At 50.4% G+C, this 27716-nt stretch overlaps 1 protein-coding gene across 5 annotated transcripts; it reads left to right on the forward strand.

The window, feature by feature from the left end:
• The first annotated feature begins 578 nt into the window (after positions 1–578).
• Positions 579–26056, forward strand: MATN4 (matrilin 4). Of its 5 annotated transcripts, none has more exons than XM_049869604.1 (11): positions 579–917; positions 3255–3337; positions 4487–5056; positions 6270–6392; positions 8962–9084; positions 9165–9287; positions 9381–9503; positions 11644–12057; positions 12157–12309; positions 15147–15253; positions 15334–15708. In XM_049869604.1, the coding sequence occupies exons 1-11, from the start codon at positions 769–771 to the stop codon at positions 15391–15393; spliced, it is 2028 nt and encodes a 675-aa protein (XP_049725561.1). In that variant the 5' UTR covers positions 579–768; the 3' UTR covers positions 15394–15708. The 5 variants fall into 5 exon arrangements, with proteins under 5 accessions (XP_049725561.1, XP_049725562.1, XP_049725564.1 ...); XM_049869606.1 differs by having other exon boundaries at positions 838–917; positions 3224–3337; XM_049869605.1 differs by lacking the exons at positions 15147–15253; positions 15334–15708 and adding an exon at positions 25943–26056.
• Positions 26057–27716: the final 1660 nt, after the last annotated feature.

Raw genomic sequence — 27716 nt, forward strand, 5'->3', positions numbered from 1 at the left:
GGTCAGCAGTTAAATCCACCAGCCGCTCCTTGAAAACCCTGTGGGGCAAGTTCTATTCCGCCCTATAGGGCCGCTGTGAATCGGAACAGACTTGACAGCAATTGGTTTGGTTTTGGTTTGGGGGTCTAAGAGTCCCCCTCCCTCGATGAGAAGGAGCCATTTGCTGTGTCGGCTCTGCTTCCCTTGGCCGTGGGGCCTCCTCCGGCCGGGCGGACTGAACCAGGCAAGAGCCTAGGGCTGGTGGCGTCTCAGCTTGGAGGTTTTGATGGGTGGGATCCAGTGGGCTCAAGGCCTAAGTCACTGCAGAAAACATGTAAGGAGTCTGTGATGGGAGAGACTGAGGGGACCAGCAGGTGGGCCCGGGGACAGCCTGGAACCTCAAGGCTGCCTTGGCAAGACCCACACCCGGGCCCGGGCCCCCTCCTCACTCCTGGAGGGGGCAGCTGCAGCCAGAGCTGCGCGCTCCCTGGGAGTCGGGGCCAGGCGGCGGGCGCCGGAGCCAGACCCTGCTCCGCCCCTTGGGGCTCTCCTCAGGGAAGCGCCTCCGAGGCTTCCAGCGCATTCCGGCTGCAGAAAGTGTCGCCGCCCCAGCCTCGCGCTGCAGCTGGATTCCGGCCGCGCGACGCGTGTCTGCTGCCCGGAGGGTGGCGAGCCAGGGCCACGGTGCTCGCTCCGCCCCGGGCCTCCGAGGAAGGGCGGGGGTCGCTCCCTGCAGTGGGAGGGGTCGCAGTCCCGCGCTCCCCCTCCTCATCCGCCAGCCTGGGTTAAATGCGGCCGCTGCCTCCGCCCGCTCCAGCTGCCTGGCAGTCTCCACCCCGGGTCCGCCGCCCGCGCCGTTACCTGGTCCAAGTGCCCGGGAGGCTCCGCCCGTCGGCCCCGCTCTGCGGCCGCGCCTCGGAGCTGTCAGGCAGGTTCAGGTGAGTCAAAGGGCCGGGGGGCGCTGGAGGACCTGTGGTGGATCAGGCGTCAAGCCAGACCTGGTGACCGTATTTACGGTGCCCTCATTCGCTGTAGCGCTTTTCCCACTTCTGTAAGGACCTTTCCACATTGAGTCCCCACCAGCAAGGCCGCCCAAATTGGGGGCTCCTTCCCTAATCTCGTCCCTCTAGGAACCCCTAGAACGTCTCCAAGGAGTTTATTGCTCGGACAACTCTTGAGGAATTAGTTACAGACCTCCCCTTCCCTCCCTCCCTAAGGACCTCCCCTCCACCCTAAGGACATCTCTAAGTCTTTCACTTTAATGCCAGGATTAACCCCTCAGAGGAGCCCCCGGGTCTCTTTTCAGCCTTGCCACCAAGTCGCTGTGTGACCTTGGCTGAGACACTCCCTTTCTGGACCTAGTTTCCTCCTCTGTAGAATAAGGGGATTGGAAAGTGATGCCCTTTGAGGCAGTTGGTATTTTGACTTTCTAGGATTCCTAGGGTGGGGTGCGGCGCCAGGCGTGATGTTGGCTCAGGCCAAGAGGTCTGGGGGCTCAGAGGCTTCTGCAGGTGGGAGATGATGGGGCAGTGTGAAAGACCCCTGTGCCTTGACCCCCATGCTCCTGGGGGTGCTGGCCTCGGCTCTGGTCCAAGCTGGAGAAGGTGTTCCCAGCAGCTGGCACATCTGCCTTCAGTCGCCCTCAGCCTGCCCAGAGGGATTTTTGTCCCTGGACTAGGCCTGGAAGACAAAAGAGGTGGAGCAGAACCCAGACGGGAAGGCCGCCTGGAGTGAGCTGCAGGCCCGACCCTGCTCAGAATAGGCCCATTCACGGAGTTGGGGGTGGGGCGCGGCTGCGGTTGGGTTAGGGGCGGTGGGCCCCTTCTGCCAAGAAACTGCAGCAGGAAAATGGCTAAAGCAGCCTCAGGGTGGAGGCTGGGGTGGGGAAAGGGGACGAGGGAGTGTAGTGAGGTGGGAGGGAGGGAGTGAATGGAAGGAAAAGAGGGTTAGTGTTGCAACGGTTAAGCGCTTGGCTGCTAACCAAAAGGTTGGCAGAGCGTACCCACCCAGCGGCGCTGCGGGAGAAAGACCTGGTGATCTGCTTTCCTAAAGATTACGGCCAAAAAAACCCTATAGGGCAGTTGTACTCTCTAACACATGGGTTGTTCTGAGTCGAAACTCAACTCGACCGCACGTAACAACAGGCGCCACGTAACTAAGGAGGGAAAAGTAGGGGAGCCAAGAGTTCCAGGTCCTAGTTCTGCCTTTACAGCTCTGAGCTCCTCCTTCTTGAGCCTCAGTTTTCCCATCCGTACAATGGGGGTCCTTCGTGACTTTGAGGGGGCGTCTCTGGGGGCCGCGGGAGGGTGAGCGCTCACCTGCTGCCCCCACAGGGTCCATGGCCGCGCTCCCAGGCCCTGGCCGCTTGCTCGCTGCCCTCTGGCCAGTGCCGCCGTTCCCAGAACCCTTGCACCTCGGCCCCTGCGCCGGATATATCCTGCCCGGGGCCTTATCTCCAAGGCCCTGGGGCTCCCGGCATTTTGTTTGCTCTGGGCAGGGGCACCTGCTGGGCAGCTGTGGGCTTCCCAGGCTACCAGAGCCGGGCAGCGCCCCCTGGCGGCCTCTCTTGAGAGCCGGCCCTGGCCCGGGCCAGCCTCACTCAGCCCCGGGAAAGGGAGCGGCCCTGCCTGGCCGCCCGTGTTTGGGCGGGGTGTGTGTGTGGGGATGGGGATGGGGGTGGTCGTAAAAACAGGCCCACAGAGGGGACTTGTGTGGGGAGGCTAGTAGGGCTGAGGTCTGCAGAGGTTTGCCTGGATCGAGAAGCGGGCTCTGACAGCCTCGCCTTGTCCTCAGACCGGAACAGGCAGTTCCTCGCTGTATGAACTTGGGTACCAGCGCTTAACTTCTCTGAGCTTCAATTTCCCCATCTGTACAGTAGGGACAAAAACAGTCTCAGTCTCATTGAATTGTTGAGAGAATTAGAAACGCCAAACTCCATGAAAAGCTTTTCACACTTTGGCTGGCACATAGTAAAGGCCCTTTTCTTTGTAAATTTTGTATACCTCTATATCAATTTTACTTATTTGCATATTCTGCAGTACTACAAAATGGAATTCCTTGTGTTTCCCAGCAATCATACTGCGATGAAACTTTTTTTACCATGAAGAAAATTCAGATATACACAAAAGCAGAGATTAGTAAAATAAACCCCTAATCAAATAATAAATAAACTCCTGAGTGCCCATCACCCAGAATAAGAAGTCTTTAAATACTATTGCTTTACCACTCCCCTTCCTCCCTCTAGGCTCTGACACACCTGTTCTCCGTTCCCCCAGCGCCATGAGGGGCCTTCTGTGCTCACCACTGCCCTTGCTGTTCATGCTCCTCCTGCCCTGGGAAACTCAGCTCCAGTTCACAGGTGAGCCCCTCCCAGTTGGAGAAGGGGAGCCGAAGCAGCTTCTCCAGCTGCAGCCAGCTAGGCCTGCTGGAGACAGAAAAGCAAAGGCTTTGCAATCATGCCGGGCTGGGTTCTAGATCACTGCTTCACTTGGCTAGGCCTCAGTTTCCCCATCTGTCGAATGTGGCTTAACCAAAAAAAAAAAAAAACAACAACAAATAGAAACCAAACCCGTTGCCATCGGAGAGGACAGAGTAGAACTGCCCCATAGAGTTTCCAAGGGGGGACTGGTGGATTCAAACTGCCAATCTTTTGGTAAGCAGTCAATTCTTAACCACTGTGCCACCAGGGCTCCAGGATGTGGCTTAGATGTCACAAAGTGGGGCTCATGCCTATTTGGCATTTACTGTTTAAAAATTAGTAGAAAACATTAAAAAATCTGGAGACTTCATATAAAAATCCTGATTTGGGACTTGTCTTAAAGAATCTACAGATCTGCTGACACCGGGTCCGCATACCCACATGGCAACACTTAGCTGGAGCTGCCCACTTTGGGAGGGTAGTGGGCTCTCTGGGTGTCCACTGTCCTAACCCAACCAATTCACTCACCTGTGTTGCCTGCCTGGCCCCCTAGAGGTCCCTGGGTGGCGAAAACAGTCTGCACTGGACTGCTAACCTAAAAGGCTGGCAGCTTGAACCCACCCAGCAGTGCTGCGAAACAAAGGCCTGTCGATCTGTTTCTGTAAAGATTACAGCCAAGAAAACTCTATGGAGCAGTTCTACTCCGTAACATATGGGGTAGCCATTAGTTGGAATCAACTCCACAGCTATAAATATAAATATAAATATAAATATAAATATAAATATAAATATAAATATAAATATATATATATGTATTTTTTGGCTAGGCCCCTATAGGCATTTGAGTCCCCCCTCCCATGGATAATGCCCCCTCAGAATAGCCCTCAGAGGTGGGGGATAGAGAATTCATTTATCCTCAGCCAACACTGGATAAATTGAGTGCATCTAACCTGCATTTGCTCCGTTAAGCCCGTGATGGGCGCTGTGATGCTGGGGATAGCAGCATTCCCCCCCGAGTTTCCCTGGGGGTGTCCTGGGAGGTGAGGCTTTGCTGACCTAGGAAAGACGCCTGCCCTGGTCTCTCCGCAGGTCCCAAGTGCAGATCTGGCCCCCTAGATTTGGTGTTCGTGATTGACAGCTCCCGGAGCGTACGCCCTTTTGAGTTCGAGACCATGAGGCAGTTCCTGGTGGGCCTGCTGCGCGGCTTGGATGTGGGGCCCAACGCCACGCGCGTCGGTGTGATCCAGTATTCGAGTCAAGTGCAGAGCGTCTTCCCTCTTGGCGCCTTCTCCCGCCACGAAGACATGGAGCGCGCCATCCGTGCCCTGGTGCCGCTGGCGCAGGGCACCATGACTGGGCTGGCAATCCAGTACGCCATGAATGTGGCCTTCAGCGTGGCCGAGGGCGCGCGCCCCCCAGAGGCGCGTGTGCCGCGCGTCGCCGTCATCGTGACCGACGGGCGGCCCCAGGACCGCGTGGCCGAGGTGGCGGCTCAGGCGCGCGCCCGCGGCATTGAGATCTATGCTGTAGGGGTGCAGCGCGCCGACGTGGGCTCGTTGCGCGCCATGGCGTCGCCTCCGCTGAATGAGCATGTCTTCCTTGTCGAGTCCTTCGATCTTATCCAAGAGTTTGGGCTGCAGTTCCAGGGCCGGCTGTGCGGTGAGTCAGGGGAGCTCTGGAGCGAGCCTGGAACTCTCCAGTGGCTTGGATTCGGGTTCCCGCGACAGTAAATTCCATCCCTTCCCAGTGTGGCCCCGCCTATTCCAGCTTCAGCCCCGCCCACCAGATGGAATCGAGTTGTTAGCGTTTTACCACACTCACAGGCTTCTGTCAAATTCCCTGGGTCGTGTAAATGGTTTAGCACTCAGCAACTAACCCTAAGGTTGGTGTTGGAACCTACCCAGAGGCACCTCCGAAAAAAGGCCTGGTGATCTACTTCTGAAAAGTCAGCCATTGAAAACCCTATGGCGCACAGTTCTACTCAGACGCACATGGGATAGCGATGAGCTGGAATTGACTCCATGGCAAATGGTCTTTTTTTTCTTTTTTTTTGGTATGTGTCGAATTGCAGCTCTGTCCATTTTTGCTTAGGCTCCTCCCACAAGGAGCAAAATTTAGCTTGTGGCTGTTTTGGTTTGCCGTAAGACTGGGCTCAAGTTCCAACGCAGCCCAGGCTCCACCCACAAGCACCACCCCTCAAACCTGAGAGCAAGAATCTACTCCCAAGAGTCATGACACATGGGTATGGCTCCTGCTATTGTCATTTTAGCTCCTCCCACAATGCTGAAGATCTGTTCTAGTCAGTCTTCAGGTTTCCCCTCTCCCCACCACCGGGGTTTAGCACCTCCACTCCGCCCCTGTATCCTATTGGCACATCTAGCTCCACGCACGCTTGCGGTGACCTGTTCACAGGGGCTGCTGTTGTTTTCATTAGTTGCCCGTTGAGTTGGCTCTGACTTGTGGCAACCTTACGTGTAACAGAAGGAAACATTGCCCAGTCCTACACCGCAGTCCAGCACAATATTGGGCAGTATTCTGTTGTGATCCATGAGGTTTCGCTGGCTAATTTTCCAAGGTAGATCGCCAGGCCTTTTTTCCTAGTCTGTCTTAGTTTAGAAGCGCTGCTGAAACCTGTCCACCATGGGTGATCCTGCTGGTATTTGAAATACTGGTGACATACCTTCCAGCTACTCAAGCCCTATTCTTTCCCTAAATGCTCCCACCTGAATTTGTCCCCCACATCCCCCACAAGTAAGTCTTATCCTAACTTGAGGACTAGGCCTGCCTCTGAACCCATCCTTATCCAACTCTCTTTTGTTGAAGGGCCCTGCCCATCTGTCCCCTGGTGATTCTAGTCCTGTTGTGTCCTCAGGGAAGGATCTATGTGCAGAGGGGGGACATGGATGCCAACACCAATGTGTCAGCGCCCTGGACATGTACCACTGCACCTGCAACCCCGGCTACCAGCTAGCAGCAGATAACAAGAGCTGTTTGGGTGAGAGCTTCCCCTGCCCTACAGTCCTGCTGCTCCAGAGCCTTCTGTGGCTCCCCATTGCCCCGATATTGAACCAACGAGTTTAGAAGGGGCTTTGGAAGTAAAAGCCCAGCTCTCTCACTTTACAGGCCTAAGAAAGAGAAGAGATTGCATGGGGTTACATTGTCTTTGGTGGGACCAGGGCTAGAAACCTTGACCCCTAGTTAGGCCTGTTTCTACACTCACTTTCTCTGCTCTTTCAGGCCAGTCTCCCACCCGACTCCAGTCGACTGCTCACACTTGTTTGTGTCTTCTCACTGGCTCATTCCTACAGTTTCTGGTACTTAGACTCTGCTGGGGCCTTCAGTTTGGTGGGTCTACGTACAGTATAGGCCCCTCTCCCCATGCTGCTCAGCCCTGTCTCCACCCCTCTGCTCCTTACCTGCTGCCCTGGCTGTTCTTCTTTGCCTTTCTGAGTCTTTCAAGGCCTAGTTCTTCATTTTTGACTCTGAGAAGCTATGACATACAGTGCCTTGCTTATACAACTGGGTTTTTCTTTTTCAGGTGTATGTTTATCCGTCCCCAGTGGTTGTAATTCCAGCTACCATTTAACCCCCCCAAAACAAACAAACAAATGAAACCTGTTCCCATTGAGTCGTTTCTGACTCATAGTGACCCTATAGGACAGAGTAGAGCTGCCCCATAGGGTTTCCAAGGCTGTAAGTCTTTATAGAAGCAGACTGCCACATCTTTCTCCCGTGGAGTGGCTGCTGGGTTTGAACTGCTGACCTTTCATTTAGCAGCCCAGTGCTTAACCACTGTGCCACCAGGGTTCCTATAGCTAGCATTTACTGAGTCCCAGATGAATATCAAACGTTGTGCTAGTTACATACATTATCAGTCAGCCTCACAACAACCTGGGAGAAAAGGTACTGTTATTCCTCTAATCCAGATGGCAGCTGGGGTCGTCCTGTGTCTAGAAACTTAGAAAAGATTGGCTTGAACTCCCATTTGGTGACCTGTGGACATTCAAAGCCTTGCCATGGCCTCTGGGACTTCCTCAAGGGCTTACATTCTGGTGCTCACCTCTAGCTCCAAGATTCTGCTGAATTCGTTCAGTTTATGAATCCTCTTTCAATTTCGCAGTCACACGCAGGCTGTTGGTGTTCCATGCATGTAAATGAGCCCCTTCCATGGTTTACACATTTGTGCACACTAGGGCGTGTGTGTGTGTATGTAACTGTGCATATGTTCATTTTGCTAAAGATGGGGTGGACAGGGGCATGAGTTACATCTAGGAAAAGTCAAACATGCATACATACATATACACTAAAGAGAAAAACTCATTAATCATAATTGTGTCACAGACACCCTTGTTCTTAAGTCCTCAGCCACCCCGTTAAGGGGATTTTTCACTGGCAGCCTCCACCCACACAGTTTACTAATCCTCCTACCATCTCTCTTCTTTTTTCCTGTCTCCATCCCTCATCTCTCTCCCAGGAACCCAGAATTATTCTCACTTTTTTATGCAGGACACTTCACCTCTCTCAGCTTCAGGTCATCCTTGCACATTCAAACCAGCAAAATGCTGGGCAGGGGAGCAGGTCTCCTGCTTCCTCACAAGGAAGTTATGAATAGCAATTGCTGTCTTTCACTGTATTCCCATTTTTCAGATGGGGAAATGGAGGCTCAGACAAGTAAAGTGGCAGAGCCTGGTCCTCCTCTGTAAGTCAATGAACACGTCAAGAACAGGGTCTTGTCTTATATAACTGTGGATTCTCCTTGTGCCTGGCTCAGTAATGGGCACGCTGGGTCTGGGATACACCTACGGCTTGATTTGGGAGGGTCAGCTGGCCCAGTAGGAAGGAGGTCTATGCATGTAGAAATTGCAGATACTTGGGTACTGCCCAAGGAGCCCTGGTGGCACAATGATCAGCTCTTGGCTGCTAACCAAAAGGGTGGTGGTTTGAACTCACTGGCAGCTCCACGGGAGAAACACCTGGCAATCTGCTCCTGTAAAGATTAACCTGTTGCCGTCGAGTCGAATAAGAAACTCGTATAAGAAACCCTATGGACAGTTCAACTCTGTCACATGAGGTTGCTAGGAGTAGAAACCGACTTCATGGCACCTAACAGCAAAACTGGGTACAACCCCAGGCTAATTAAATTAGGATCTCTGGAGTTGGGGCCCGGGCACAGGTATTTTTTAAATTTTTATTGTACTTTAGATGAAGGTTTACAGAACAAATAGTTTCTCATTAAACAGTTAGTACACATATTGTTTTATGACATTGGTTAACCATCCCACGACATGTCAACACTCTCCCTTCTCAACCTTGGGTTCCCTATTACCAACTGTCCTGTCCCCTCCTGCCTTCTAGTCCTTGCCCCAGGGCTGGTGTGCCCTTTCAGTCTTGTTTTATGGGCCTGTGTAATCTTTGGCTGAGGGGGGAACCTCAGGAGTGCCTTCATTACTGAGCCTAAAGGGTGTCTGGCAGCACAGGTATTGTTTAAAAGCTCTCAGGTGGCTGTGTGGTCAGAGCTGAGAAGAGCAGCTCCAGGGCATATGCTGAGCTCACCTCTCCCTCAGCTGTTGACCTGTGCGCCCAAGGGACCCACGGATGTGCACACCACTGTGTCAGCTCCCCGGGCTCCTATTCCTGTCGCTGCCGAGCTGGCTTTGTGCTCCAGCGGGACCAAAGGAGCTGCAGAGGTGAGTGAGCCTCCTCACCTAGCACCCTGAACCCTGTCTCCAATCAGAGGTGACACCTCATTCTCTCTTGCTTCTACCAGCTATCGACCACTGCAGCTTCGGGAATCACAGCTGCCAGCACGAGTGTGTCAGCACCCTCAGTGGGCCACGGTGCCACTGCAGAGAGGGCCATGATTTGCTGTCCGATGGGAGGCGCTGTCAGGGTGAGGAGAGGTCTCCTGCATTTGTGCGGAGGGGTGGGGGACCTAAGCTGATAGGGCCCACTCTCACTTGTCCTGACCTCTCTCTCCTTTTAGCCCGGGACCTTTGCAATGGTGTGGACCATGGCTGTGAATTCCGGTGTGTGAGTGATGGCCTCTCCTATCGCTGCCTGTGCCCTGAGGGGCGGCAGCTCCAGGCAGATGGCAAGAGTTGCAGCCGTGAGTTATTGGTGGGAGGGTGTTCTGTCTGCCACTGCTGACATTCTCAGTGCCTTTGGCTTTGCCCGTGCTGTGGCCTGAGCCTGTGATGTGAGTGTCTTTATGTGTGTTTGGGGTAGAGGGTTACAGAGTGTGTTCTGCCCTGCCTCCTTCTCTTTTCCCTTAATCCTCTACCCTGCTGCCAGGGTTAATTTCAAAAATACATATTTGATCATATTCCTTCCTTGCTCGGATATCTTCCGTGGCTCACCAATGCCTATAGAATAAAGACCAAGTAATGCCAAATTGTGGGTTTCAGCCACACTTAGTGGATAATGGGAGTCCCTGGGTGGTGCAAATGGCTAAGGTGCTTGGCTGCTAACCAAAAGGTTGAAGGTTTGAGTCTACCCAGATGCACCTTGGAAGAAAGCCCTGGTGATCCAAAAATTCAGACATTGGAAACTCTGTGGAGCATATTTCTACTCGGATGCATGTGGGGTTGCCAGGAGTCAGAACTGACTTCATGGCAAGTGGTAACCGATTAGTTGATAATGAAATCAGATTAGTGGGTTACAACCAGCAGTAAAAAAAATAATAATGAAAGAGAAAATAGAATTTACTGCAAATGGAAAGAGTAAGGATTGTTTTGCAAGACTGTTTTTTTTTAATATGAGTGTGTGAAATGAGTGATGATGTATTTTTACTGTTATTATTATCTTTACTGTTGATTGAGATAAAAAAAAAAAAGTTTGAACACATGACCTTAGTTCCTTACAATGTTGCTTTGGCCAGCCCATCAGCCTGTCTCCTGCCACCACACTCTAACATTTTAGCCACACTGGCCTCGCTGTTCCTGAAGGTGTTGAGAGATTTCCAGCTTCCATGCCTTTGCACATGCTGCCTCCCACTATCCTAGAATGTTCCTCTCTGCCTTGGAGAACTCCTACTCACCCTTCAAGACCAAATCCAATGTCACCACCACCATGCAGTCTTCCTTGACTTCTCCAGGAAGAACGAATTACTCCCGTTTTGGGCTCCCATGTACCTCTGCATGTCCCTCTGTTTTATAAAGCACTTTCCACAACTGAAGCATGTGGCACGTCTGACTGCTCCTCTCTCTCCTGAGTTCTCATAGATCGGGATTATGTTTTCTTTATTGTTATGCCCCCTTCAGATCCAAGCACAGTCCCTGGCTCAGGATAGGGACGGCAACATTGTGGAGTAATTAGGAAGTACGGGTTTTGGGGTCAGACAGACCTGGCTTCAAATCCTGTCTTAGCCACTACTAGCCATGAAATCTGGAGCAAATCACTTTATACTTCAGGCAGGGGCCTATCTATGGAAAATAGTGTCTACGGCAATTAGTTTTAAATTGCTGAATGATCTCTCACAGCTGTGGATGGAAACGTCCATGGCCAATAGAAGCTGCTCATTATCACCCCTTCTCAAGTGGCGCCCAGGGCATGCATCCCACCTGCCATACCTTAGCTATGCCTCTGCCTGCAGGACCTCAGATTCTATGAAATGGGAATAATACCAAGGGTACTGAGAAAACATCTGTAAATCACCTAGCCCAGTGCCTGGCACATGGTAAGCTGTCAATAAACAATGTTGCTGTTGTCATTGCTAATACTGGCAAAGTGCTTAGAACTTTATCCGGGTACATAGCAGATGGTCAATAAATGATACAGCTATTGTGGTGGCTATTATTATTATTTTAAAAAATAGTTTTTAAAAACACTCAGTAAATAGCAAAGGCTATAATGATGACTAGGAGCCCTGGTGGTGCAGTGATTAAAAGAGCTTGGCACTTACCAAAATGTTGGTGGTTGGAACCCACCAGCCGCCCTTCATAGGGTCGCTATGAATCAGAATCTACTGACAGCAGTGGGTTTTTTTGGTTTATCACGATGACAGATGATGGTGATAATAGTAGTAGTAATAATAACAGTTATAATAATAGCACACACTTAGCACAGTGCCTGGCATCATCATCAAGTGTTCAGCACAGTGCCTGGAACAACAGGATTCAATAATGGTGTCTCATATAATAAATGTTTGCCGAATGAATGACTAGATGGATACATGGCTGCTGCCAGCCAAGGATCTGGCCTCTTCTCCATCACCTCCCGGCCTCCAAGCCCTTCTCCTCGCCGTGCAGGGTGCCGGGAAGGCCATGTGGACCTGGTTCTGCTCGTCGATGGCTCCAAGAGCGTGCGCCCGCAGAACTTCGAGCTGGTGAAGCGCTTCGTGAACCAGATCGTGGACTTCCTGGACGTGTCCCCCGAGGGCACGCGCGTGGGGCTGGTGCAGTTCTCTAGCCGCGTGCGCACCGAGTTCCCTTTGGGCCGCTACGGGACGGCGGCGGAGGTGAAGCAGGCGGTGCTGGCGATAGAGTACATGGAGCGCGGCACTATGACCGGCATGGCGCTGCGCCACCTGGTGGAGCACAGCTTCTCCGAAGCGCAGGGTGCACGGCCCCGCGCCCTCAACGTGCCTCGCGTCGGCCTGGTCTTTACGGATGGCCGCTCCCAGGACGACATCTCCTTGTGGGCGGCGCGCGCCAAGGAGGAAGGTGAGCTTGGCGCGGGACGCACCGGGCTGGAGTTGGTTGGGCGCGGGGAGGCGGCTTCGCACAGGGCCAGGGCGCCTCCTGAATCCCTGGACCCCGCAGGCATTGTCATGTACGCCGTGGGCGTGGGCAAGGCGGTGGAGGAGGAGCTGCGGGAGATCGCCTCGGAGCCATCGGAGCTGCATGTGTCCTACTCCCCGGACTTCAGCACCATGGCGCACCTGCTGGAGAACCTCAAAGGCAGCATCTGTCCGGGTGAGCACATCTGTCTCGGGACCCCTGCCTTTCCATCCTACCCCACCAAGTGCATCTCTTCCAGTTCACCCACACTGCGTTTGTGGAGTTACAGCCAGGGAATAGATTCTGGACAGCCTTGTTAATCAGTGTGGTCTGCGGAACAGCAGAACGGCCATCACCTGTAGCTTGTTGGAACTCCAGACCAAAAGCATCAGGATTTTACCCTTAGGTGATTCCTATGCATATTAAAGTGTTAGAAGCACTCCAGCCAACCCAGCCGCTGCCATCGAGTCTATTCCGACTCTTAGTGACCCTGTAGCAACCCTATGGGACAGAGTAGAACTGTCCCCATAGAGTTTCCAAGGAGCACCTGGTGGATATGAACTGTCAACCTTTTGGTTAGCAGCCATGGCTCTGAACCACTACGCCACTAGGGTTTCCCTTAGAAGCACTAGACTAGGCTATCTCCCAAATTAGTGGGTGTTCAGAATTACTTGGGGGAACTTTTTCAAAGGCACACCAAACCCCTCATTCGTCAGCGAAATCACATCCTATGTCCCTTTAACTTGCTAGAATTCAGCTTTAAGGACTTGGCAAAGTGGTGGGGCTGAGTGTGGTTCAAATACACAAAGACATGTATGTTTCGGAGAACGTAACCCATAAATTCAGTCCATTGTCTTCATCGGGTGCTCAGCTGAGGAAATAGGGACCAACTCTCTCTCTGCAGGAGAAACGGGCTGCTGAGTTGTGTGTACATGGTAGGTGATAGAGGGACTTTCTCGAGGATAATTTTTACCATGGATTCTTTAGACTCTAACCCAGGTTTAAGATACGATGCTTCTTTCTGATTACCAGGCTCCATCTCCAGAGATAGGTTCAGTAGGGCTGGGCTGGGCTGGGCTGGGCTGGGGCCTGAGGAATCTGTTGTTAGAACAACAGAAATAGGCTAATTCTAGTAATTAGCCAGGGAATTGTGGAGGCACTAGATTAGCAGCTCTTTTCTGGGCCCTTCTTGTCTTACTCTGATGTAGGACATCAGACATCAGACAAGACATTTAAACTCTACCCCTACCTTAACTTTTGTCTTCTCTAAAGGGAGGGTGTTGGCTGCTCAAGGTTGCCTCTAGCTTGAGAATTCTGAAGTAATCTGGGCTCTGTCATTGAATCATCATCAACTGGCTGCATGACCTTGGGCAGATCCTCCCCCTCTCTGGCCCTTGGTTTCCCCATCTGTAAAACTAGGGATCATTGCAGGACTGTTACCAGTGCTATTATACCCAGCCGTACATACAGCAGCTTGCTAAGGGTACATACAAGGCTAAGAAATAACTCTAAAATCATAACAGCAGCTTTTTATGGAAGGCTCATTTCCATGCCTTGTGCTTCACTACCTGTAGTATTAAAAGTGGCACAAATTTACAGCATTTCAGTGAATCTGATATACCAACCATTGTAAAATGCACCATTATTTTATATATTGCTAAGAAAAGAAATCTGTAGTTAGATTTAATTGTGCCAAATTTAATTGTAAGGTGATGTTTGAAATGTGGGGAGAAATAGACATGCATCAGTGGTTCTTAAGGATTAGTGTGCACTACAATCACTTGGAGGGTTTGTTAAAACAGGCTATTGATCTCCAACCCCAGAGTTTCTGATTCAGTAGGACTGGAGTGGGGCCTGGTAGTTTGCATCTCTAATAAATTCCCAGGTGATGCTGATACTGCTGGTCTGGGGACCACACTTTGAGAACCACTAGTTGAAATACACTATGTAGTGGTTTACGTGTGCAAGGCTCTGCTGTACAGCTGTGCTATCCAAACAGCTATCTGCTAGCCACCTGTGGCTATTTAAATTTATATTAATTAAAATACAAGAATTTAGTTCCTTACTTGCATTAGCCACATTTCAAGTGTTAAATAGCCACATGTGACTAGTGGCCACGATGTTGCATGTTGCATGCATAGAATGTTTCTACCGCTGCAGAAGGTTTCGTTTGGAGAGTGTGACTCTGGACTCCTATGACTCAAAATGTGGCCCGTGGATCAGCAGCATGAACGTCACTCAGGGGCTTATTAGAAACAAGGACGCTCAGCTCCTGCCTCATTCTGAGTCAGAATCTCTGTTTTAACAAGATTTCCCCGTGCTTTCAGTGAGCATTAAAGTTTGGGAAACACTTCTGAGATGTGTATGCACACGTACACAATAAAATCTCACAACAACCCAACGAATAGGTGGTTCTCGTTAGGTGCTGTCGATTCTCGACTGATAGCAACCCGTGTGACAGAGGTGAACTGCCCCATGGGGCTTTCTAGGTTTTAATTTTTACAGGAGCAGCTCACCAGGCCTTTCTCCGGTGCAGCTGCTGGGTGGGATAAAACTGCCAACTGAAAAGCAGCCCACAGATTAAACGTTGTGCCACCAAACAAAACCAAACCAGATGCCATGGAGTCAGTTCTGACTCATAGTGACCTCCTTAATGAATAGGTACTCTCATTGCATCCATTTTACAGATGAGGAAACTGGGGTTAAAAAGGTTAAGTGAGTTTTCCAACAACAGAGCTGTGACTCAGCCCAGGTCTGTCGAATCCAAAGCCCACATACTCAACCACAGGCGGGTGGGGTGTATCATGGCCCTGCCAGGGCTGGGCTGGCCGCCTTCTCAATTTCCTGTTCTCCGGACTCTATGCCTGGTGGCGTAGTGGTGAAGAGCTTGGCTGCCAACGAACAGATCGGCAGTTCGAATCCAACAGGCGCTCCTTCGAAACCCTATGGGGCAGTTCCACTCTGTCCTGTAGGGTCGCTATGAGTCAGAATCTGCTCGATGGCAACGGGTTGACTCTATGCCTGGCTTGCAGAGGAGGGCATCAGCGCCGGGACGGAGCTGCGGAGCCCGTGTGACTGCGAAAGCCTCATGGAGTTCCAGGGCCGCACGCTAGGAGCGCTCGACAGTCTGACCCAGAACCATATCCTTTGTGGCCGGGGGCGCGGGCTGGAGGGAAGGCGAGAGACCTTGCGAATCCCAACAGCTTCCTTAATCGCACACTGGCCCAGCTGACCGCGCGCCTGGAGGACCTGGAGAACCAGCTGGCCAACCAGAAGTGAGAGCCGCGGGTGGCCCGGAGCCAGGCTGGGCACAGCCTCGTGGACCGTGTACCCTCGTGCGCCGTCGGGGCGCCCAGGCCCAGCGGAGCCTGGCCCGCGGGCTTGGGCTGTCGGGAGGAGGCGCTGGCGGGCTCGCGGCGCTGCGCTCGAGCTGGCCTCGCCTGGTCCGCAAGCCGGACTTCGGGGGACCGAGGGATTCGGGGCGTGGGCGTGGGGGGAAAGGAGCGGAGTGCTAGATCCGCAAGCCCTCGCCGCGTGCTGCGCTAAGATCTTTGTTGGGTTTCTTTTTCTTAAAAAAAAAAATTCTGGTTTCCTTGGTTGGGTTGTGGATCTTGCTGTGTCGCCAGGGGGAGGGGAGGCTAGACGGAGCGCACTCCGGCGGCGCCCGGCGGCGTCTTCGCGGAGAAAGGCGCTTTGTACTGGGGTCCCGCTGTGGGTGGGGGAGATGAGGGGACAGGGGGCCTGGGCGCTGCTTCTCTCTCCTTGTTTATTCAGCCGAAAACAGATGGCTCCTTATGCAGGATGCTGGAAGGAAGGGGGCTCAACAGGACCCCTTGGGGGTCTGAGCAAGTCTGCGCCCCGCACTCCGCTTAGCGAATTTAACACTTCAGTTTCTAGCCATGCCTATTTCCTGGTGCCCCTGAACCTAGCTCAAAAGCTGCTAGAACTGGGCGGGGGGAGTTGGCCAGGAGATGGGAGGCAGTAATTGAACACCTATATGGAGGATGGGGGTCGTGGGCTGGTGAGTTTCGCGTGGATTTTCTCTCTAAGGGAAGACGGTATATCAGCCAGGACCTCTACCCCAAAGGGTCTCTACCTGCCCAGACTGTGCCCCTCCCTCGGCCACCTCTTCCCCTCTCCCCAGAAACTCATCAACAGAGAACACAAGCCCCTTCTATTTCCTAGGTGTCTGCAAGAAACTGCAAATTAAAATGCTTCCCATCCTAGAGTGATATTGGGCAAATTACTCTATGGCTCTGTTTCCTCACTTGTAAAATGGTAATTGAAATTGTTACTTCAAAGAATGATGGTGAGAATTGAGGAAATTGTTCTAACGCATCTGACACTGTCTGGTACATATTAATGGTACATCAATTCATGGTAGCTATTATTAAAAAAAATAATGGATGGAGTCCTGATGGTACAATGGTTAAGTCCTCGGCTGCTAACCGAAAGGTCGGTGGTTGGAACCCACTGCCGCTACTGGGGAGAAAGATGTGGCAGTCTGCTTTTGTAAAGATTTACAACCTTGGAAACCCTATGGGGAGGTTCTGCTCTGTCCTGTAGGGTCGCTGTGAGTTGGAATTGACTTGAGGCAGTGGGTTTGGTTTTTGGTTTATTAATTATTCTTAAAACAATAGCTAATATTTATTTAGCCTTCAACTTTATTCTAAGTGATTTACAGACATTCTCATTTTATCCTTACAACAGCCTTGTGAGATAGAAATTGCTTTCTTTTTCACCTCCATTTTACAGATGAGGAAACTGAGGCATAGAGAGATTTAAGTAAGTTTTCCAAAGACACATAACTAGTATGTAGCTGAACCAGGGTGTAATATTAGCTTCCTATGGCTGCTGTAAGGAGCCCCTGGTGATGTGGTTGTAATCCGATGAGGGTGGGTCCTGCCTTGCCTGACCTGAGTCATTTGAGAGACACCAGGCCTTTGAGAAAGAGAAAGTAGACTTTGTTGCAAGCACGTCAAGCACGGATCTCAAATCAAGCTCCCTGAGGTTGGGGATTCCAGGGCAGTTATAGGGTTTGGATAGGGAACTTAAGCACAATTCATGAAGTTTCTGGGAATATGAAGGCAATTTCAAGAACTAATTAACATGTATGGGGGTGCAGTGGGGGGATGCAGTACGGTGGCTGGGGGCGTGTGTTTTTTAGGGGTATGACTCATGGAGTTTATCTGAGGACAGCTTTGTGGCTTATTGCTTGTGTCCGAATGGAGGGGAAGGTGGCAGTGGGTAGTGAGTGGCCTTGAGCAGGGGAACGGTAAGATGACCTTGGACTGTTACACGGAGTGCCTTATCAGGAACTCACAGACCCTGAGTGTGATGGGAGGAGGGGGAACAGTTTAACCCTGTTGGTTACACAGTGGTCAAGCACTTGGCTGCTAACCCAAAGGTCAGTGGTTTGAACCCACCAGCCACTCCTCAGGAGAAAGGTGTGGCAATCTGTTTCTGTGAAGATTAAAAACCAAAATCAAACTCATTGCCATCAAGTCGATTCCAACTCAGGGTGACCCTATAGAACAGAGTAGAAGTGCCTCGTAGGGCTTCTAAGGAGCGGCTGGTGGATTCAAACTGCCAACCTTTTGGTTAACAGCCTAGCTGTTAATCACTATGCCAGCAGGGCTCCTCTATAAAGATTACAGCCTTGGAAATCCTATGGGGCAGTTCTACTCAGTCCTATAGGGTCGCTGGGAGTTGACTCGATGGCAACGGGTTTGGGTTTCTTATAGCTGCCATAACAAAGTACTACAGATGTAGCAGCTTAAAACAACACAGATTTATTTTACAGTTCTGGAGGTCAGAGATCTCTAATGGGTTGGCAGGGTTGCATTCCTTCTGGAGGCTTTAGGGGAGATTCCACTTCTTTGCCTTTTCCACTGTCTAGAGGCTGCCTGAATCCCTTGGCTCGTGGTCCTGCATCACTCCCACCTCTGCTTCCATGGTCACAGTTCCTTCTCAGGTTCTGTTGCTACTGTATGGCTCTTATAAGGACCCTTGTGATTATATAAGGCTGACTGGGATAACCCAGGATAATCTCTCCATCTCAGGATCCTTGATCACACAGTCAAAGTCCCTTGGTCATGTGAGGTAATACACCTGCAGGTTCCAGGGATTAGGACATGGACATATTTGGGGGGCCGTGATTCTGTACCACACAGGGTTTGAAGCCTGAGCGACTGACTTTAGAGCAGGCCCGCTTAAGCACTTCCATGTCTTGCACCTTGATGAAGGAGAAACATTTGATTAAGTAAAGCTCTAGAGTTGGGGAGCTCAGGGCTAGAGGGGTGAGGCACCCCTGACTGTCCCTTTAGCAGAAAGAAGGAACTTCAGATGAGAGGATAGAGCAGAGAGCAGATAAGGAGGGAGAAATCCCAGGGGAGGTGACCTTTGAGCCAAATCTTAAACAGTGGCTGAAATTTCTGCAGGTGGCGATGGGGAACTTTACAGGTGAGTGAAGCAGAAATGTGTGTGGCCAGGAGGGACTGGTGTGGGAGACAGGAATGACTGAGATCTTACCTGGACGTGAGGATCAGATGAGCTAAAGTGTTACTCATAGTGCCTGGTGTGACCTCACTTTGCCCAACCCCTTCATTTTACAGTTGGGAAACAGGTCAAGAGGACAGAGTTGCCTGCCCAAGATTACACAGTGAGAAAACAGAGGCTGGACCGGGCATCAGTCTGGGAGGTCTGACTGGAACAGGGTCCTCAGCTGTTGGGGGACACTGAGGGCAAAGGCGAGGCTTCTCCCTTCCCTCTCCCTGGCGTGACCAGCACCACCTTCTTTGAGGTCTCTGTCTCACTTGGAAACCCTGGTGGCATAGTGATTAAGAGCTACAGCTGCTAACCGAAAGGTCGGCAGTTCGAATCTACAGGCACTCCTCGGAAACCCTGTGGGGCAGATGTACTCTGTCACTGTAATTCGAAATCAACTCCACAGCAACGGGTTTGGTTTTGGTTTTCTCACTTACTCTTTTTTCCCTGCACTCTCCGTAGCAGCCACTGGGTGGCGCTGGAGCTCTGATTTGGAGCTAGATGCCAGAGAGCCATTTCTGGTATTTGGCATCTGGCACTTGGACTGATGAGCTAGGCAGGTCCTTCTCCATATAGATCCCTCCCCACCCCTTCCTGTGCCCCCACACTCTGGCAGCTTCTACCATCCCAAGCTAGAAGCTGCTGTTGCTGCCCCTGGGCATTGGCAGCACGCTCCAGGGTTTTATATTTTTTCTACCACTTAATAGCTGCGGGTCGGTGTTGACGAGATACTGGTTCCCTTGCCCATTCCCTGATTCTCTCATATATTCCCCTTTCCTCTTACCCCCTTTACCCTTTTGGGTAAGACAAAATTCCTGATCACTAGTCATGGCTTACTTAAAGGCAGCTAGTCTTTGCTTCTTTGTTTACTCCCCCACCCCTCCTTCAAAGGACAAAAGGCTTGCAAAGTACTCATCAACTGAGTAAAACAAACATCCATTAACCCCCAAACAGAAAGTAAGAACCTCTGTAACAGTGGGAGGAGAGTATCATGGCCAAGAAAGCTCTGCTCAAGAGAAGGCACAGAGCCTGGGCACAGACGCTGGGCCAGAGCCCCCAGGTGCCCTGCACCAAGGATGCTGAGAACCTGGCTTTCAGAACTCTGCACAACTGGGCACAGAGGAGTTACATTTTGGGGAAGGGGATGTCTTGATTCCAGGTTCCATGGAGGGGGCTGAGGAGGCAGAGGGGAGTAGTGTCCCCAATCCCTGTCAGTCCTCATTTCTTGGAGATTTTGAGTAATTAAAAGGGCAAATACCTTCAGCAGTGGTTTGCAGAGATGTCGCTCATAGAACTGTGTCTTTTACTTGGTAATGTGTATCGGACATGGACTTGGGAAAGAGAAGGGCCAAGAGGGCCTGTAACCTCAGCCAATCCCCTCAACCTCCTTTCTGGATTTTCACCTGTTTTCTGACTCAGTTTCTCCATGCCTCTTGGCCTTTCCACCCTGCTACTTTAGTTACGGCCCTTCTGTTCTCCAGCTGGCACAGTTGCCGTCTCCAAGGGCTTTTTGGACCCAGGATAGTGAGAAAAGAGAGCGAAGACGCTGGTGGCACAGTGGTTAAGTGCTCCACTGCTAACTGAAAAGTCGGTGGTTGGAACCCACCAGCCACTTCGTGGGAGAAAGATGTGGCAGTCTGCTTCCACAAAGATTACAGCCTTGGAAACCCTATGGGGCAGTTCAACTCTGTCCTACAGGGTCATCATGAGTTGGAATCAACTGGATGGCAACGGGTTTTACAGTGTGCTGTGGACTGCATTGTCGTCTTCGATCCCCTCAACCTACAGAAGGGAAAAGCGAGATTCAAAGAGGCCAGTTGCCCAAGGCCACAGAGCTTGTAAGTGGATTCCAGATCTGATCCCAGAGTCCCTGGGTGGTATAAACAGTTAACACCTTTGGCTGCTAACCAAAAGATTAGAGGGTCGAGTCACTCAGAAGAAAGGCCTGGTGATCTGGTTCTGAAAATCGGCCATTGAAAACCCTGTGGAACCCAGTTCTACTCTGACACACATGGAGTCGCCAGGAATTGGAATCTACTTGATGGCAAGTGTTATTTTTAATTGATGGGTATGTGGGCAATCTACAGCTCAATTACACTCCCCAGAAGATATAATGACCTGCTTCTCAGAGCCTACTGTCCAGCCCTAAGACTCCAGCCTCTGGCTCCACCCATCTCCGCAGGCACACAGCTGCATGGGGCGTGGCCTAAATCCACAGCTTCTAACAGCGCCAGGTGTGAGCCTCTGTTTGAACAAAGCAGGATTGGCCAAAGGTTTTAGAATAAGAGAGCTCAGTGGGCCAGGTAGGAAGGAGTAGGTGACTCTGGGGTGGAGGGCGGGTTCGGGCCTGCCAGCCAGCTTCCCTCCTGCTCAGCAACCCCCTCCTCTGAAGCCAGGCCTGCCTCACAGTGTTGATCTTCATCATCTCACTTCAGAATGGGAGGAAACATCTGCAAGGCCTCCCCAGTACCTTGAAGGACTAGTGGCTCTTATGTCCCCTGCCCAGGGATACTTTACTTTCAAAGAAGCTTTGCTGAAAGAGAAGAAAGGTTAGCCCAAAGGGAGCATCATTCCTGGTGGGATTTGAGGCCACTGAGGCCACGTATATGTACTGAGCCTATCCTTTTTTCACATACTGAGATGGGCTCTTTAGCCTACACTACCATGTGAGGTTAGTATTATCACGTCCATTTTATAGATGAGGCAGCTGAGGTCTGAGAGGGGAAGAGATGTGTCCAAAGTCACCCAGTGAACAAACACATCTGTGTCCAGGGCTCTTCCACTTCATCAGGGTGGTCAGTAATGAGAATGTTCCAGGTGAAAATGGGGGCCTTCCCTTGACTCAAACACCAGCTGTTAAAAGACTGAGGGTCTGGGTGGGGAGTGGAATTGGGGAAGGACTGAGTGGGTGCTGGGGAGCCTTTCCGTGTCAGCTCAGCTGCATTCCAGGCCACGGGCAGAGAGGCGGTCCACGACAGTTGATGTGAGAATTGAAGAACCATAATGACGATACTGATACTAATAGTCACCGTGACTCAGGCTTTGGGCGACTCACAAAGCAACTTCCCATCTTTCACAGCTCAGCAGAGGGCAGACAAGGGGGAGTGGTCATTCCCATTTTACAGCAGGGAAAATGCAGGGCTGCAGAGGGCAAGTGACTTGCCCAGGATGAGATGTCGAGTTACCCACAGTGCTGGGTAGGACCCTGGTCTCTCGGCCCCCTGGTTGGGGCTCTTGCAGCTGAGAAGGGATGAGGTGGGGTTCTGACCATTTGGTCGCCAGACAGAATGGCACTTTGTCAGAACTGCAGCTCTGCCCCACCCTCTCCAATCTCAGGATGGTACCAGGCAGAGGGTCTGGACTGGGGGCTGGGGATGCCAGAGGAAGAGGGGCCAACCCCCAAATTAGCCATGCCTCCTGTGGGTCCCCTTGACCACTCACCCCTGGCTGACCCGTGGCTGATACTGCTTCAGGATCTGATTCCATGGCTTTGACTTGGACCGGACTCCTTCCCTCCGGGGCACGTGGGTGCCTTTCATGCAGGTTCTTCTTCATGCCCCTGTCCCACTGGCTCCCAGCCTGGCTAGGTTTAGCAGCCGTTCTCTCTGGAGAAAATAAGTCTCCGTCATGAATAATGTCCGTTGAACACCAATGATGTGCTAGGATCTGTGCTGGGAGGTTTCATTTAAGCTGGGACTGAACCCTTCCTGGTGGGCTTTGTTTTTCCCATCACCTTCTCTGCCACATAAAAAAAAATAAAAACAAAAACAATTGCCTCAGGAATGACACTTGTTTCTAATTTCATTAAATATGTAATGCTGTCTTTTTTTTTCCTTTCTTGTTTTCTGTGGGTTCCAGAGAGGAAGGTGGGGCTACCTGTAATCAGAGGTTCTTGTATTACTGCTCTAATAATTAAAAAAAAATCACTAGCTAATATGTGCTTGCATTGCCGCTGACGGGGACTGCAATTGGGCCCTGGGCACCAGGGCCAAGGGTTACAGAATCCCTAGTGTGTACCACCCTTCTCCTACCTGTTTAAATATTTATATCAGACACAGAAAACACACAATGGGTGAGAAAGTAGAGAAAAACCAAACCTATTGCCGGAGAGTCTGTTCTGACTCATGGAAACCCGGAGTGTTACGGAATGGAACGCTCCATAGGGTTTTCTCGGCTGTAATCTTTACGGAAGCGTGTCGACAGGCCTTTCTTCCATGGCACCGCTAGGTGGTTTCAAACCTTTAGGTTAGTTGACCCATTGCCGTTGAGTCCATTCTGAGGGATAGCGAGCCTACAGGACAAAGTAGATCTGCCCCATAGGGCTTCCAAGGAGCGTCTGGTGGATTCATTCGAACTGCCAACCTTTTGGTTAGCCGCTGAGCTCTTACCCACTGTGCCGCCTTAGGTTAGTAGTTTAGTGCAAACCCTGTCACCTAGAGATCATGGTGGCATATCCCTATTTGTGCAAGTCAGCCCCACATGCAAGGAATAAACGAGGGTACGCATGTGAAGCCGGTTCAGAGAGCAGGAGTAACAATAACGAAGGCTTATTCCGTGATTGCCACACGCCGCGCCCTTGACCTTCATTATGTTATTTAATCCTCTGAGTTAGTTCATAAACCCCACTGCCATTAAGCCTATTCTGACTCATAGCATCCCTCTAGGACAGAGTAGAACTGCACCATAGAGTTTCCAAGGAGCGGCTGGTGGATTTGAACTGCTGACCTTTATTGTTAGCAGACTAGTTCTTAACCACTGCTCCACCAGGGCTCCCTGGCTCATGAAGTAGGTGTTATCTTCCCCATCAGACGGCCAGGAAGGGATGAAGGTAAGGACTGGGAACGCACTTCATAGTGCTGCCTCAATAAATGGTAGTGAGATAGGAAAACAGACAGGGACTGCCTCTATGGCTTATAGGATCTTAAGAGGGATTTTCTAGGACCCTGCAATGGGGAAGGATGCAAGGAGGCTGGTCCAGATTGACATATAACCTGGGACTAGGGGCCGACTGGGGGGACTTCCTACACCAGGGGTGAAGTATACAGGAAGAGATGCACACTGTGGGGATAGGAGGGAGCCAGCGTTGGCCAGAGGAAAGGAGCAGGGATGCAGTGGCAAGAGGGGAAGGGGGACCCCTAGGCTGGAATGGAGGCCAAATCACAGTGCTTAGAGAAAATAGGAACTAGGTGGGGTAGAGGTAGAGCTTTCAGAGTTGGAGGCTAATATTCTGCAGCCCTGCACCTGGAACGAGCAGCGCCCTCACTGGGATGGAATCCAGGGTCAGTCTGTGTCAAATCCTAATATCAAGAGGTGGAAGGAAAGGTGGACCCCTCCCCCACTGTGAATTAATAATTTAGTAAGTGACAGGTACTTCTTATACACAATTTCATAGTCATATTTAGAAGGTAGAATGCGTTGAATTTCCTAATGGATTGGATAGAGGGTGTAAAAGTAAGGTCTGAATGACTGGAAGAATGAAGTCGTCATTGCTGAGATGGGAATCACTGGGGATGACACAGCTTGGCTGCTAGGATCAGAGTTCAGCTTCAGTCCTATTAAGTTTGAGATGTGTATGAGGCATCTAAGGTGAGACCTCAGGGAGGAGTTGGGTATATGAGTTTGGAATTTAGGAGAGAGGTCTGGGCTGAAGATAGAAATTAGGGAGCCATCGGCATTTAGGAAAGCCGGTTGCCGTTGAGTCGACTCTGACTCGTGGTGACCCCATGTGTGTCAGAGTAGAACTGTGCTCCGCTGGGTTTTCCATGGTCGATTTTTCAGAAGTAGATCACCAGGCCTTTCTTCTGAGGCACATCCAGGTAGACCCCAACTATGAACCTTTTGGTTAGCAGCTGAGTGTGTTAACTGTAGCACCCAGAGACTCCCATCAGCATTTGGCTGGGACTTAAAGCTATAAGACTGGATGAGGTCACAAAAGAAAGAAAATGGATAAAGAGAAAGAAAAAGACCAAGAACTGAGCTCTGGGCCCTCCAACATTCATTGGTTGAGGAGAAGAGGAGGGACCAGCAAAGGAGACTGAGTAATGAACAGTGAGGAAGAGAAAAACCAAGAGATTTTGATGTCCTGAAGCCAAGTGAAGGAGTAAATCAAGGAAATGCTGCTAAGGGGTCAACTAAGATGACAGCTGAGAACTGGCTGTTAGGTTTAGTGGCCTGGAGACCACTGGTGACCTAGACAAGAACGCACTGTCAGTGGACTGATGTGACAGTGGTGGAGGGCAGACTGATTGGAGATGTCAGAGAGATGGGAGGAAAGGAATTAGTAGTAGGTATGGACTTTTTTTTTTTTTTTTAAGGACATGTCTCTTGAGAGTTTTTGTTTTTTAATTGAACTTTAGATGAAGGTTTACAGAACAAACTAGTTTCTCATCAAACAGTTAGAACACACATTGTTGTATGACATTGGTTAACAACCCCGTGACATGTCAACACTCTCCCTTCTCAACCCTGAGTTCCCTTCTCTTGAGTTCTGCTCCAAAAGACTTGTTTCCTTGGCTAAGAAATTTAACTAAATCTGTAAACCAAAAAAACCAAACCTGATGCTGTCGAGTCGATTCTGACTCATAGCAACCCTACAGGACAGAGTAGAACTGCCCCATAGGGTTTCCAAGGAGTGGCTGGTGTGTTCGAACTGCCGACATTTTGGTTAGCAGCTGAGCTCTTAACCACTGTGCAGGCAGGGCTCTGAATCTGTCAAGAGGTAATAAAAAATTTTTTTTCTTTTTTTAGAATAGTTTTAGATTTACAGAGATGTGAAGATAGTACAGAGAGCTCTCATATACCCCACATTTATTTCCCTATTGTTAACATCTTACATGTTGACATGTTAGTATGGCACATTTGTCATGATTAATGACCCAGTATTGATACACTGTTATAACCAAAGTCCATGCCTTATTCAGTTTTCCTTAGTTAAAAAAAAATTATTTTCATGATATATATATATATATATATATAAAATTGTTGTTAGGTGCCATTAAGACAGGGAGCAAAGGCCCTGAGATCAGAGGGTGCCTGTTTGAAAAATAGCGAAGAGACTGGTGTGGTTAGGGGAGAAGCAAGTAAAAGAGAAATCGACTATGTTATAAGGGAGGTAATAGGGGCTTGAGTGTGGAACCTAGAGACTTAGTAAGACAAGGAACAGAGGGGCCCCCAAATCTGCACACAAAGTAACAAGAAATGGGCCAGGGCCACAGAAACAAAGCCATCCCACAAAGCAATGGGGCAGGGTATCTAAAAAATTAGCCTGCAAACTTCTTTAAAGTTGCCTTTCAGAAGCAGCTGGAGAAAACCAGGCCTAGGGACATGGGCAGAACATCCACCTGTGACCACTATGTGACCTTCCACCAAGGGCAGCTGGGGAATTGAACCCAGGGAGCGAGAGACTGCACAGGCGCGACACCCCATAATAAGTCCTGCTACGGATCCCAGAGGCCTCCAGGACAGAAGCCATCTTGGAAAGCTGCTACACACACCTTAGTTAACATATCCCCGCCTGTGCCTATGAATAACATGAATCTTTTCCTGCCCAAGAACTTTTAAAAACTTGGCCCCGTCTTTTGTTCTGTGAGATGAGGGTAAGCATTGCTCTAGGCCCTCCTCGTTTCCACTTGCAAGCCTCTTCAATAAAGCTTTGCTTGTGTGGAAAACTATGTGCCTTACCTGCTCATTCTTGACCGGTGAGAGGCAAGAACCTTATTCCGGTTAACACCATGGAGTCGGTTCTGACTCCTAGTGACCCTATGTACAACAGAACAAAACACTGCCCAGTCCTGCCCTATCCTCACAATCGTTTTTATGCTTGATCCTGTTGCTGCAGCCACTGTGTCAATCCATCTTGTTGAGGGTCTTCCTCTTTTTCGCTGACCCTCTGCTTTACCAAGCATAATGTCCTTCTCTGGGGACTGGTCCCTCCTGATAACACATTCCAAGTACGTGGGACGAAGTCTCGTAGTTTGCCATCCTTGCTTGTAAGGAACATGTTCATACATTCCATGTTCTGATTATTTTATATATATATCCTTAGCCCATGATGGTCACCATGATGGTCACCATGGTTACCATTGCTTTTTTTTTTCTGGACACACTGCAGCTGTCAAATATAACCCTTCATTATCTGCTTCAAAAAGACTACAATGGTGCGCTTCTCCTTGGTCCTATTCTTTGGCCACAGAAACCTTCACTGCTCTCTCACTTCCCGGATATATATGTATATATACGTATACCTCAAGATACTTGCTTTTTCAATCATTTTCATGTGTACAACTCAGTGACATTAATTACACGCACCATTTCGTGCAACCATTACCACTATCCATTCCCAAATGTTTTCATCATCCTTAACAGAATCTCAGCACCCCTTTCCCTTAGTTTTGACCTAATGTCCCTTTTCTGTTCCTGAATCCCATCCAGGATACCAAATCTAGTTGTCGCAACTTCTCAGGCTCTTCTAGATGGTGATAGTGTCTCAAACTTGCCTTGTTTTGGTGACCTTGACAGTTTTGAGGAGCACGGGTCAGCTCTTTTGTAGACTGTCCCTCAGCTGGGATTCGTCTGATGTTTTCATCCCTTGATTAGCCCAGGTTTAGGGCTTTTTGTGAGGAAGACCACAGAGGGGAAGCGCTAGTAAAAGAGTTCATCTTAGATCTCCCGGCTGGGTCTTACTGAGGCTGATGGGCTTCTGTTAGGAAGAGCATATGGCTTAGCAGTGGCATTTTCCTCATTCCCAGCAGGCTTGAGGGGGCACAATTTGAAATGGAGGAAAGGTACCAACACTAAATCACAAGCCCTATCGGAGAATCCTGGGTGGGGCCTGGGGTGGGCAATGGTTGGAATCACTGCACTAAGAAAACAGGGTTGAAGCATAGGGCCCAGGCTTTTGGAGTGTTTGTTCTCAGAACTGATAAAGTGTTGGACCTTTGTTGGGGTCACCCTTGGGTCTAGGGTTAAGTCTTCATCTTTTTAAAAATTACTTATTTTTTAATTGTTGAAAATATACACAGCGAAACAGATCAATTCAACAATTTCTACACGTACAA

Source organism: Elephas maximus, chromosome 25 (assembly GCF_024166365.1).
Source record: "Elephas maximus indicus isolate mEleMax1 chromosome 25, mEleMax1 primary haplotype, whole genome shotgun sequence".
NCBI lineage: Eukaryota > Metazoa > Chordata > Mammalia > Proboscidea > Elephantidae > Elephas > Elephas maximus.

What these genes read in the sequence shown, in the direction of transcription:
- MATN4 (XM_049869604.1), top strand. Translation starts at nt 769, where the DNA reads ATGCGGCCGCTGCCTCCGCCCGCTCCAGCTGCCTGGCAGTCTCCACCC. An exon ending in CGATGGGAGGCGCTGTCAGG is followed by an intron (nt 9,288 to 9,380) that starts GTGAGGAGAGGT and finishes CTCTCCTTTTAG; the next exon opens with CCCGGGACCTTTGCAATGGT. An exon ending in TCGACAGTCTGACCCAGAAC is followed by an intron (nt 15,254 to 15,333) that starts CATATCCTTTGT and finishes CTTAATCGCACA; the next exon opens with CTGGCCCAGCTGACCGCGCG.